The sequence below is a fragment of the Melanerpes formicivorus genome, unplaced genomic scaffold (genome assembly GCF_026170545.1).
Source record: "Melanerpes formicivorus ecotype bairdi unplaced genomic scaffold, bMelFor1.0.p_v2 SCAF_7, whole genome shotgun sequence".
NCBI lineage: Eukaryota > Metazoa > Chordata > Aves > Piciformes > Picidae > Melanerpes > Melanerpes formicivorus.
In genome coordinates this window covers 13,582,981-13,596,926 of record NW_027142359.1, presented here as the reverse complement: position 1 = coordinate 13,596,926, position 13,946 = coordinate 13,582,981, and the positions used below count along the sequence as shown (strand labels likewise).

At 40.5% G+C, this 13,946-nt stretch overlaps 1 protein-coding gene and 1 non-coding gene across 3 annotated transcripts in view; both read left to right on the top strand.

Moving 5' to 3' along the window:
• The first annotated feature begins 281 nt into the window (after positions 1-281).
• LOC137442694 (U6atac minor spliceosomal RNA) lies at positions 282-406 on the top strand. Its single transcript, XR_010987747.1, has one exon. It is a non-coding gene; the product is annotated as a U6atac minor spliceosomal RNA (small nuclear RNA).
• Positions 407-3,480: 3,074 nt separating this feature from the next.
• Positions 3,481-13,946, top strand: part of ADGRL4 (adhesion G protein-coupled receptor L4) — a 74,551-nt gene continuing 64,085 nt past the window's right edge. For both annotated transcript variants that reach the window (XM_068141117.1, XM_068141116.1), the window contains exons 1-2: positions 3,481-4,125; positions 5,579-5,728. In XM_068141117.1, the coding sequence (XP_067997218.1) occupies positions 4,104-4,125; positions 5,579-5,728 (172 nt within the window). In that variant the 5' untranslated portion in view covers positions 3,481-4,103. The remainder of the gene's footprint in view (positions 4,126-5,578; positions 5,729-13,946) is intronic.

Below are 13,946 nucleotides of genomic sequence, written 5' to 3'. Positions count from 1 at the left end.
ACTTGTCAGAAGTGTGTATTAGTTTCATAGCATTGTATGCACAATCAGCATTGCAGTTATCTTCAAAACCACTGTGAATGCATACATTTCTTCATGACGCAAAGCTTAAAAAATATCCAGTAATTTATAAGAGTAGGCTCATGTCTTTCTATTGGTTCACTAGCAAAAACAAAAACAGAACAAAACACAACAAAACAAAACAAAACAAAGGCAACTTGAGAATTCTACAGTTATACAGAAGATATTCCAACCACAGTGATCAGTGGTTTGAAATCAAGCATGTGTTGTATGAAAGGAGAGAAGGTTAGCACTCCTCTTGAAAAAGATGGAAGAGGCCCTTGTGCCCCCAACAACATGTATATGGTTAAGGCACTGCCACCTATTTCATGGCATGTAACCATGTTAAAAAAAACAATAGGGCAATAAAGCTGGTGAAGGGCAACAAAGCTGGTGAAGGGCCTGGAGAATAAATCTTATGAAGAGTGGCTGAAGGAGCTGGGGCTGTTGAGTTTGGAAAAGAGGAGGCTGAGGGGATACCTCATTGCTCTCTACAACGGCCTGAAAGGAGCTTGTAGAAAGGCTGGTGCTGGTCGATTCTCCCAGGTAATCAGTGATAGAATAAGAGGGAAGGGCCTCAAGCTGCAACTGGATAGGTTTAGACTGGCCATTAGGAAAAAAATTTTCACAGAAAGAGTAGTCAGACATTGGAATGTGCTGCCCAGGGAGGTGGTTGAGTCACCAACCCTAGATGTGTTTAAAGGTCATTTGGATGTGGTGCTTGGGGATATGGTTTAGGCGTGAGCTTTGTAGAGTAGGGTTATCAGTTGGGCTTGGTGATCCTGAGGGTCTTTGCCAATCTGAATATTTCTGTGTTTCTGTGATGTTAGGCTGTGTGTATATTCATTTACTTATGCCCTCCTAATTTGGTCTTGCAAAGATAAATGAGCCCATTCATAAAATGAACAACACATTTAAGTATAGAATTGCAGCTTTGCTTCCCATGTGTAAAATGGAAAGCCTGTCTTTTGGAGTGTTCCCACAAACCATTCATTTTTAATGCTTATTTATTTTGAGGCAAGCAAGGATGGACATTCCACTTTCTTCTACCCATTTTATTTAGTTTAGAGTCTTTCAGGAATATGCATGTTTGTACATGTCCCTCCTCCCTGCCTATAAAGACAGGCACCCATCAATACTTTAGTTTTATGACACTTCAATATTTTTCTCCTCAACATATTTTGAAAATTTTGACAGCACGAATTTGAAAGCATCTGCTTTTGTATGTGTTCACCTGCTCATCTCCAGTTGTTTAACTCTTTATCCCTATATGCCAATAGATATTATCAGTAAATCCTCCTGGTTTAACCTTCAAAATGTCTCAGAAATCTCCCCTTTCCTCTTCATCCTCCCCATAAAATGTTTGTCAAGTTCATCCTTCTCCACATCCACGCCTACTGCGACTTTGCTGTCTTCATCCTTTAAATGACGCTCACATGAGCCAGTTTTTAAAGTAGTCTAATGCAAAAGTAATCCACTGCTCCCAGTATTGAGATCTCATTAAGATATTCCTAAATCCCTCTTCTTCACTGTCTCCATATTGCCTTCTAAATCTGATCGAAGCTCCTTTTATCACCCAGAGTTCCTCTTGACCTAACCTTCCTTCTTCTGTCCTTGCTCTGTTATTCCACATCTTTTTTCTTTGTGTGCTCTCTCCTTTGGTGTTGTCCACTATACATGTGAGTGGAGTAAGTTGTTCAGCAATACTATTCCAGATGGAAAGCATCCTGATGTGATTGGCATAGTCCCCTTGACAAGTCTGAACCACTAACTACTAAATGAGAACTACAAGTTCTCATTTGATTTTCTAGCAAGAAGGAAAGAAGGCATTCATTTGCTTTTAGTGATGTTGTGATATTTCTCTGAGTCATCTACAATTTCTCCTGTATCCTCAGGCCTTGAATCAGGAAAGGAATTTAAATTTTTACTATAAATTTGCTATCACTATGATTCATGAAATTGCTCTCTGATCAGTCTACATAAACACTCCTTACAGAAAACTAATATCTATATGAAATTGAAATGTACACCTCTGACTTCTCAAAAATATGTTTCCAGCTCTTAAGACCTGAATTTTAGGTTGTAACTTCTTGGCCCCTCCACTTGCTTACTATTAAACAACTCTTAGCTTGGTTTTGGAGAGCAAAAAGACAGAGGGCAAAAATATATAAGTTCTGTATTGCAGACTTTCCAAACACAGCCTTTCTTAGTCCACTGAAACTTAGCAGTGGGATCTGTTAGATCAGACAAGCCAACTTACAATACAACACACGTCAGCATGAAGGACAGGGCATGCAAAGCAAAGCTCCCCTCATTTTCCCTCATCTTTCTGTTCCTCTACGTCTGCATGCCTTAGACTATAGGAAAACTTAAGAAAACAAACTAACTCCTAGTCCCTTCCTCTTTTTCCCTTTAAGTCCTCACCCCCCTGACAAAATCAAACAGGAGGAAAATGGTCTTCCTACACCTGAACCCTTTGTTCGTTATTTTGCAGTTCATCAAAAATTAACATCCGGTTACTGACGCTTCCTCTCTCTTTGCCAAGGTGCTACAGAAGTAATTTGTACCAAGCAGTCACATACGTGCTATTTCTACATGCCTCACACCTCCCTGACCTGAATAGAGTTTAACCCATTGAACTCCAGCCAGCAGTGATCATGAAGCTGAAATATAGTGGTGTGTAATGTCCTTAACAACTTTAGCAAAAATGTTGCACATCCAGAGATATTTCCTAAGACCAGGCCGATGCTTTCCCATTGGTTTGCTACCAAAGTCCCAACTTCAAAATTTGCTAGTCAGACACGACCTATTTTGTCACAATGACTTTTCACAGCCTCATGTCTGTTTTATTTATTTTAAAAAGAGATTCTCCAATTTTCTAGCAGCATGCCTGTTTGTACACACACTTCTGCATCCATCTTTAGAGACAGGCTTAAATTAATGCTTCAGTTTTACAGCGCTTCAATATGTGAGTCGTCATCTCCAGGAAGATGGGTGATAACAGTATGTATGCACATCATCTGTAACAAGATTAGAGAAAATATTGCCATGTCTGTGCATAATATAAGTACATGCTGAAGTCTCTCTCTTTTGTTAGGATGCTGTAATAAGGATGGAAATGTTCTTGTGTTTAACACAAAAGCATGCCAAACGTTCTACAAAATTGGCTATACTGAATGTGTCCTATGACACAACACCCTGTTTCAGTCCCACAAACTTACAGAAACTTAGTCTCCTTCAGCTCCTGAGATTCCCAGCCATACAATCGCCTTCCTGCCCCCTTCCTCTCTGCCTATATGTCTTTGTTTTCCTCACAAAGCATAGTTCAGTGGATTTCCTGTGCCTCCTCACAAGCCATTACCCTTAAAGAAAGATTGCTTGGCTGCACTAAGGGTCTTTCTCAAAACCGAAGAAAGCAGTAGGAAGAATTGCAGTCAGCCAAGATATATGCTCAGTTCACCAGGAAAAGGTGGAAGGAAGCATGTAGACTGTTACCTCTGAGCTCGTAAATTCTGAGCTAGTTACTAATCTCCTCCACCTCTTCCTCATCCTCCCTGATCTGCTTCACCATTTTTCTGCTGCTTCTTTGTTCCTTCAGCCAGCAGGCTGCTGCTCACTCCTTCCATCTTCATTCTCCCTGTTTCTCCAGGCACTCTCCCAAGCAGCTCCTTTAACCCATGCTCTTCTAACCCACTAACCCCTGAATCTTCTGATATTCCCTGCAAGACCCAAGGTCCTGCTTCTCTTTTACTTTCTTGTTTATTCTGTGATTCCCTTCTCTTTCATTCCCTAGTTGCCAGAAGACCAGGTTTTCAGCCCCTCCCGATCCTTCCTGTCCTGCCTGTGAGTCTTCGAAGCTTTTGGAAACTTAAAACTCTGTACAGAAGACAGTGTCAGGACTGTGCCAGGACTGCCTGCACCAGGATTTCACTTTTCTGATAATCATGTGTGTTCATTCTGCACATGGTTGTACATTTTAAGTAAGGGAGCTTTTGTCTGTGACACAGGGATTCTGCACCAGGCACCGCACTGCAACAGCATCACCAATGAAACTTCTTCCATTCCTAGGTAGGTGAAATCTCTTTCCCTGAGGAATGAATGGCAGGTAGGAAGGCAGGGGGTTCCAGCAAGAAGGAATAAGCAGGTTGGTAATGGTACAAAGCTGCTGGGTACTCAGGACTGAAAGTCCTGATAGATTTGATCAGTGCTGCTGCTGGATTTGATAACCACATGGTTAGGATCATCCCAAACCAGAATCTCACAAATGCCCATCTTTATCTCACTGGGACCTTTGTTCTATAAAAAAGAGGCATTGTGGGTTTGAATATTGGTTATTTTCTCTCTCTCTGCTTGGGAAATTTTTTTATTTCAGAAATTATGAACAGTAAAATGACAACAGAATCCCACAGGTTTCTGTTTTCATCTCTGGAGGACAGATCTCAACAAGAGCGGTAAAAGATGAAACTTGGTGATACTTAAATTTATATGGATAATATCTAATTGTTAAGAACTATGTGTTATTTTTAGCTTGTTCTTTTGGTTTTGCTTGGGTTTTTTCCTGAAATTTTAGTTTGTCCAAGAAAACAACACCTCAGTAAGATTTCCTGATGGAATGAAGCATGTAATTGTAACAGTAGGATAGCAAATACCCAGAATAGTCTTTGGGTAGGGAAAAGCAGAACTGCAGGGGAAGACAGCACCCTAAAGGGTCTCTGTGTTCTGCAACTTTAGTCATGTCCTGCTAACAATTTCTTTATTTAAGTAAAAAAACTTTTTTTCCTTTCTGATTTAGCTGCCTGACTTCTAACCTATTACAGGGTGTGTATAACTGTCTTGTTGGGTGCTAGTTTTCTCAAAGGGAGAGTTTCCCTGGAGTCATTGTGTTGAAAACCGTAAGCATTCATACAATGGGAAAGTAGCTCTACCATTTACAAATCAGCTACCAGATGAAAAAAATAGAAGACAATAATTTCATAATGTGAAAATGGTATTTAAAGAAATTGAAGAATTTGGTCAAGTTTTTATACCTTAATGTTATGATGCTGTAAATACTGTAACACATAATTTTAATCTCTTAAACCATACATATGTGTTAGCTACACAAGTATGGAAGTGCTTGTAAAAATGAAAACTCTGCCCAGGGGAACTCTCTTTGGTATTTTTCATTTGATATGTGTAGGGCAGTTTGGATTACACTCAATACATAATTCAGAGTACAAATAAATGTCCATCTTTTACTGGAAAGTGCTAGAGAGCTCTGAAAGCTTTTCAAATATTTTCCCCAGACCACTGAGTAACTTCCACATTGTTTACCAAATTTATACTGGTTGAGCATGTACAAAAGTTCTATGGTGTCTGCTGCTTTACCAAAGAAGTTAGTGAGCCTTGCCTCATCCTGCAATATCTGTGAAGATGGTAAATTTACTGGAATGCACCAACATACCATTTGCCCAGATCTGGTTTTATTGCTCAGAATAAAGTTTTTAGATAAAGAAACACATCTGATTTTCCTTTGTTCCAGTTCTTTTTGCCAGTCTGCTGGACTATGGCTGCACTACTGTAAACTGCAACATGGTATGCCACAAGGATGCCAGATGTGAAGTTCGGGATGGGATAACAGGCTGCTATTGCACCCAAGGATATACAGGAAATGGCGTAGAATCCTGTTATGGTAAACAGATTTTATCTATGTACATTTCTGTTATGTGTTTGCTTGAAGATCTTACTCAAGAGCCCATCATCTGAAGGATTAAACTTTGTGTCACACCGCCTTACACTAACATGTTCTCAAAGCCAAAAGTTTTAGCAGATTCTGAGAAATTCTACAGCTTATTCTCAGTCCATTATTTTAATATAGCCTACTGTGCCTACTTCTCTGATTTAGCTGCAGCAATTTCCCTCGTGACTCAGGACTTCTGATGTTCGGAGTTGCACGGCTGCTATTTTACAGATCTCACATCTCATACACACACAAAACGCTTGGCTGCTCTTCCCAGGAGCTGATTGTGATCAAAAAATACAGTCCTTAGGCTATTCTGGAAGACTCAGGCAGTGTGTGTGTCAGAAAGACGTGCCTGTGTGTGAGCACAGGCCTGTATCTGGAGCAAAGCTACAGTAGTTGTTCTGTCATGCAGTGACCCTTCTGCAGAAGAGAAGGAGAATCTGGAAAAGGAGAGAAGTACCATGGGCTGAAAGGAAAATGGATTTAATGAAACAGGCAAAATAATGCTAATAGCAATATAAATTATGCAAAGTTATACTCAACCCAGTGCATGTACAGTGGTCACCAAAAAAAAAAAAAAAAAGATAAATGAGTCCTCACGTTATCAGATTTTCCCCTTTATAATGAACATGAGGTTTATGTTCTGGGAGAATCTTGTGAGCCAGCTAAGATCAGTTGCCCTTTCTGACTTGAAACTGCTACCAGCCTGCTGACCATGTCTGGCCTCTGATTCTGTTCTAGTGAAAATAGGACAGAGGTCAATGGTAATTTTTCCGCTAGAGCTGCTTGCAAGGGAAATATACCAGAATCCCTGTGGAGGGGTCTGCCTCTGGATACCTCTATCTTGCATCCAAAGGATACTTCCTTTACCTTAATGTTTGAGTTCTTATGAAAAGTTCCAGTACTTCTTTCCACTGTTACATATAGTTATGTCCAGCTGCGGGCAGGCTGAAATTCAGATGAATCTTGCTAGTTATGAATATTCATTCTCTGTTGAATCACATTTTGTGTTTCATGAACCCTGGGAAATTTAGCAGTTACAGAGGCAGTTTTGTTTGGTATATGCACAGATATGCAGCTCATCTTCAGCTGGGATTTTCATAGCTCATTTATTGTGGTATACTTTGAAATGTGCTTGGTTTAGAAAAATCTGGAATGTGAAAACCCTTATCCTGAGAAAGGTGCCTACCCTTTCATAAACTGGAAATGACTGTAGAGAAATATAACTGGCTAAAATGATAAATGGTAAGGAATCACAAAAATCACAAAATAACTTTGGAAGAGATTTCTGGAGGTCATCTGGTCCAGCTCTGCACTTGGAGCAGGCCCAGTTTAGAAAAGGTTGCTCAGTGCCTTGTCCCCCTGAGTTTTGAGTATCTCCAAGGATAAAGGTTGCACACCTCTCTGGTCCCTGTTCCAGTGCCTGAGTATCATAAATTTTAATTGTTTTCCTGATCCCTATTCACATTTCCTTTTGTTACAGCTTGTAACTTTTGCCACTCATGCACTTACTGATGTACATTTGTAATAATAGTTTTGCTTTATCTCTTTTATAAAACTCTGCAACCCTCTATTACATAGCTACGATTCGCCCTTTACTTTCTATTCCTAAGCCTGTATTCATTAAGTATATTTCTTGAATGTAATGCAAACCTTGCCCCTAAGTAGAAGTCAGACATTATTTGTCTGTCAAGCTGGTGAGAAGAAAAAAAGAAGAAATGGCCTTCACCAGACTAGTACTGTATTTGTAGTTTTAGTACCATGTGCAAGCTGCTTGATTTGAAAGTTAAGTGCACACTAAGTCTGTAGTCAAGGGCCTATGCTTGTGAATAATGCAAAGAAGAAGAAAACCAAATCAATTTTTAACAGAACTACCTGGAACAAATCAAACCATCATTAACTTACCTACCATGATCTGGTATCCACTATACATTTTCTGCACTCTTATATAAAGTTGTGATTGTGAATCATCAGATTTACACTAAAGATATCTTTTGTTCTTTGCTGACATTACCGACATTCTTAAATCCACACATTGTATAAACATCCCCATTATTGTGTTATTTAATCCATTTGTGTGAGGATGGAATTATCCTACCTTCCATGTTCTTTTTTCTCATGCAGTATCTTTTTCTTACCTTGTCTTTTGCCTATATTTTCATAGGGATATCTAGATTCAAAATTCATAAAAACATTTATTGATCATTTAAAGGAAATTCAGTCCAGTGAAATATACAGTCACATATCTTGTGAATTAGTCATTTCTTAAGAAACATACTAAGCATTTGGAAATTCAATCTTCAAAATAACATTTCCTGTGTCAGCACAGGGAAACCAGCTGCTAGAATTATTTGTGGTGCTTCGCAGTTGTGGCAACGGTTTGAGGCAAGCCTCATGTCAGGAGACCAATGTAGTTTTTTTCTTGTAAAACACCTCAACAACCACCAAAGGCACTTACCTTCCAGCTAGCAATACAGCTTGTACCAGAACTATGTGTTTGTGGCTGCCAAAAGAGAGATGAAGTTTCTCTAGAGCAGCACATTACATGGTCCATTATTACTATTGTGCAGTAACCCTTTAAAACAGCATAAACAAGTAACATGAATTTTAATTGGGTAGTCTCTAACAGTTATTATAATTGTAAGGCAAGCTCTATCAAAAAAAAAAAAAGTTAGAAAAATGTCAAAGCCTCAGTTGTTTAATGATGTCCAATAATGTTCTGTGTGACAAAAGCAGCAGGCGTATCTGTTGTTCTAGAAGTAGCTACATAGTTTTCTTCTCTTAATAATATTAGGCTTTTACAATGATAGTCCAGTCACCTTCAAAGGAAATCACCATTTATGCGTCAATACAGGCATTTTCTCAAGAGTGCATATGGTATGTTGTGTGCACATATTTGCCCTTTTAGTTGTCTAGGTAGATTGTGAGAGTTGTAATTATTGTCAACAACAGTAGTAATTTCTCATAGTGTAGAAATAACTTCTCCATTGTGCTTATCCTGCTGGATAATTAAACCAGAGCATTGATCATTTTGAGGATTTATTCTAGAACAAGCAATTCAAATTCTTTCTCCTTGTAAAAATGTTGAACAAAAAATACTACTTTTCAGGTTAGTCCTCCTGAGCTTGTATAGCTGGAAAACTGTCCCATTTATTTATAGCTAGGTTCTCACTGTTTTAAAATAGTTTACATTTGTTTCTTTACTTTTTCTTGCTTGTAACACCTCTTAAATACTGGTAAAAGTTATTTCTCTGCTAGCTCTGTCTTTTCAATGTGATACACTTAGACATTTTCCCTTGAGTTTACTGTGCTGCAAGAGGCAATAATGTCCTGTTACATTTAATTTCTAGCACCATTATTGATGAATCGTGAATCACTTATGTCAGCATACTTTAGGAATGGGGTTTGTTAGTTTTAACTTTGCTCCCTTTGCCAGCTGGCTAAGTGACTACAGAGAGCTCAGGATTATTGGATTTGTTGTGTATAGATAAAGACATATAGATATGAATTTAATTTCCTGGTGTCAAAGTCATGGCTTTTAAAATAATTATCCTCTTACAATCTTTCCCACAAGATTTCAAGCACTTAAAATTAGGTCATATTTTGGACTTTCCGAAAGCACAGTTTGGCCAGTCTAACAAATAACTAATCTTCTTCACAATCTCATTGTCTTCAGTAAGAATTTGTGATGGAATGCACAGTCTGGAGAACAACTGATTGTAGGATCTGGCCTCTTATATATATTGGAATTATAACTTACATAGCAATAAATTCCTTCTGCACAGTATCTTTCAGAAAGCCATAAATGAGTCACCTTGTCAAGTTTTACACCTCTGAGGTATAAAATACTATCCAATTCTTCTTACTTCTCCTTTTGTATTTATATTCCTCGCTTTATGTAGTATAAAATGAAAAAGAATGGCCTCTAAAAATATAACTACTCACCTTTTAGGACTCTGTACTCAGGCAGATGTGTACTCTGAATATAATGCATGAAGCTTTAGCTTAACATTATCATACACTTAATTGAATTAACACAGCTAGAGCTCTTGGCATAAAAATAAAAAACTACCCAGATAAGACTGATTTATAGACAAGTTAACTTCCTGTCATGCAAAACAGCAATGGAGGTTTGAGAGCTAAATAGTGCATATTTGCCACATTTATAAATCCATTTCTTTATACGAAAAGATTTGGTCATAAAAATTAGATGTTGCTCACAATCCCATCTTTCTTCCAAAAAAGAAAATTAAAGGAAACAAACAAAATTTCAGATCCTTTAGAGAAGATCGGAGTGGAAGCAGAACTTCATAGAAGCCAATATTTTATTTTTAAAAACAAAGGGAAAAATGAGTTGGCATCCCTGATGCTTTCCTAAGCAGCTCTGCTGTTTCAGTACTGGCTGCTTCTTGATTGCTGACTGCCAATTTGCTGCTTTGCTGGCACACTGCAGGAAATTAAAGTAAACAGTGTGATCACAGTGTTTACTTTAACTTTGTAATATAAGGAAGGAAAATGAAGCAGTGCTGTTTGTTCCAAGAGGGTAAGCAGGCAAGAAGGAAAAGTCTGAACACAATATCCCTCCCAGATATCCCCACACAATATTCCCTTGTAAATGTCACTTGCAAATTATACTGCAAAATTAATCAGTCTTACTTGTAAAATAGTTACAGCTCTTCCAGAAATACTAAGCAGTGACTTAAGGCTATCACGGAAACTTTGTACAGAAGCAAGGCACTAACTCTCTTTCTGAAGAGCAGTGTAGGATTTATCATTTTCCAGAGGCAAAAAAAACACATCAGTGCAAAGTGGTATTTTATATCAAAATACACAATCCCTGTTAGAACACAGGGCAATTTGTGTAAACTCAGCTGAATCAAATTGAAAGCCTATTCAGTGTCTCAACACAAACATATTTTCTTGCTTTACTGAGGGTCATACAACCAACTCTCTGGCTTTTACCAGCTGTAAAAAGGAGCTTTTCTGCTCTAAGGTGATGTCATTGTGCCCCACTATCAATTTCTACTGCAGTCACTGAATTTATTTTGAATCACTGGTGCTACCATTGCCATTCTGCAGCACCTGATCAGTGCACAATGCATAGGAATTTTTGCCTTTCAGGCTAACATTACTCTGTGAAAACCACTGTGTATAATCATAACATTCTGTCCAGAAGTGTCCTTCAATAGAAAATTGTCTAATCTAAGTGCTGCTTCACCAAAGGAGTTTTGGGGTTTGTGGGGGGTTTTGTTACCACCAGCAGGCATACATGACTGTCTGTCACTTCTGCGTTTACCAAGTACTCTGAAATCACTGATATGGCAGATCCAACCCACACACATCCTAAATTCATTTCACCGCTATCAGTTACCACAAGCTACAAAAAAGGCAAATTGCAGCTGCTCTAGCATAACACAGCAGGACAAAGACATGTCTTACCCAAACACAAATAACAGGGCTCAGCACAGTGGCTGACAGCTTGGAACACTTGGAATATGCTACACAGGTGGTCAAAGCAGACCACCTATTTCTAGCCCTTTTCATGTGCTCCTTTTAGCCTCTGGGCTCTTACCCCACTCTTCTTTACCCTTTTCCCTTTCCCTCCCCTTATCCTGTGTTTCCAGCCTCTGTTACTTCACCTCCACATTCTGCTGGATCTTTTACACCATTTCAGGGTGAAGCATGGTAAACCAGAGTTCAGGCTGTGTGAAAGGGCAGAAGTCATCTTCAGATTCAGAATTCCTGCTCAAGTTTCAGGTGTCTAGATTTTTGGTGATCCCAAGAAGTGCTAGGAGACACCATCCTGTTTGTTGCGTATGTAGGCATTATTTTAACCAAGCCTATGTTTTCAGGATTCCTATCCAGGGGAAAAAAAATTCTCTCCTTTCATGTCTACACCACTTGTAATGTAGCTGAATGTTTTTCACCTTGGCTTGAAGGACATAGATTTACTGCTGCACTGTGCAAACATAGAATCATTAAGGTTGGGAAAGACCTTTAAGATTATTGAGTCCAACTGTAACCCAACTACCATGACCACTAAACTATGTCCTGGAGCACCACATCTACATGCTTCTTGAACACCTCCAGGGATGGTGACTCCACCACCTCCCTGGGCAGTCTGTTGCAATGTCTCACCACTCCCTTAGTAATGAAGATTTTCCTAATGTCCAATCTAGACTTCCCCTGGCACAACTTAAACCTATTTCTTCTCATCCTGTTGCTAGTTACTTGGGAGAAGAGACAACAGCAGCCTCACTACAACCTCCTTTTAGGTAGTTGTAGAGAGCAGTAAGATCTCCCCTCAGCCTTCTTTTATCCAGACTAAACAACCCCAGCTCCCTCAGCTGCTCCTCATATGATATGCCCCCCAAACCCCTCACCAGCCTTGTTACTCTTCTCTGGACACACTCCAGGACCTCAATGTCTTTCCTATACTGTGGTGCCTAGAACTGAACACAGTACTCAAGCTGTGGTCACAACAGGGCCAAGCACAGGGGCACAACCACTTGCCTAGTCCTGCTGGACACACAGTTTTTGATACAGGCCTGTTGGCCCTCTTGGCCACCTGGGCACACTGCTAGCTCATGTTCAGCCTCCCGTCCACCAGTACCACCAGATCTTTTTCCACTGGGCTGATTTCCAGCCACTCTTCCCTGAGCTTGTAGCATTGCTTGGAGTTGTTGCGACTGAAGTGCATGACCTTGCACTTGGTCTTGTTACACCTCATTTCGTCAACCTCAGCCCATCCGTTTAACCTCTCCAGATCTCTGAAATGCCTTCCTACCCTTGAGCAGATCAACACTCCCACTCAATTTAGTGCCACCTGCAAACTTGCTGATGGTGCACTTGATCCTCTCATCCAAATCACTAATAAAGACATTAAACAGAGCTAGCCGAAATACCAAGCTCTGGGGGACACTGCTTGTGACTGGCCACCAGCTGACTTTAACTCCATTTATCACAACTCTTTAGGCCTGTCTTTCCATCCAGTTTTTAATCCAGGAAAGAGTCCACCTGTCTATGCCATGGGCCACAAGGTTTTTGAGGAGAATGCTGTGGAAGACAGAGTCATAAGCTCCACTAAAGTCCAGGTAGGCATCTACAGCCTTTCCCTCATGCACTAGGAGGGTCACCTGGTCATAGATGAGGTTGATCAAGCAGAACCTGCCTTTCATGATCTTATGGTGGGTGGGCCTGATCCCACCTGCGCTTTCCACGTTAGTGCACCCAAGATGAACCTCTTCGTAATCTTCCCCAGTACCAAGGTCAGGCTGAGTGTCTTGTAGTTCCCTGAACCCTCCTTTCAGCACTTTTTGTGCATGGGTGTCGTGCTGGCAAGCCTCCAATCATCTGGCACCTCCACAGTTAACCAAGACTGCTGATAGATGATGGAGAGTGTCTTGGCAAGCTCCTCTACCAGCTCCCTCAACACTCTTTGGTGAAAGAAGGACATTGAGACACTTGAGCGTGTCCAGAGAAGGGCAACAAGGCTGGTGAGAGGCCTTGAACACAAGCCCTATGAGGAGAGGCTGAGGGAGCTGGGATTGTTTAGCCTGGAGAAGAGGAGGCTCAGGGGTGACCTTATTGCCCTCTACAACTACCTGAAGGGTGGTTGTAGCCAGGAGGGAGTTGGCCTCTTCTCCCAGGCAACCAGCACCAGAACAAGGGGACACAGTCTCAAGCTGCGCCAGGGGAGGTTCAGACTCGAGGTGAGGAGGAAGTTCTTCACCGAGCGAGTCATTCGGCATTGGAATGGGTTGCCCGGGGAGGTGGTGGAATCATCGACCCTGGAGGCGTTCAAGGGGAGATTGGACGTGGCACTTGGTGCCATGGTCTAGTCATGGGGTCTGCGGTGTCAGGTTGGACTCGATGATCCTCGAGGTCCTTTCCAACCTAAGTGATACTGTGATACTGTGATACTGTGATCCCATCTGGCCCCACAGACTCGTGAGTGTCCAGGTGGCATAATAAGTGGTTGTCTGCTTCCTTCTGGATTATGGGGAGTTGATGCTACTCTCCATCCCTATCAGGAGGCTGAATACCCTGAGAATAAGGGGTCTGACTGTTAAAGACTCAGGCAAAGAAGGCATTAAGTTCCTTAACCTTTTCCTCATCCTTGATAGCAATGTTCCTCCCCTGCATCCAATAAAGGGTTTTGTATTTG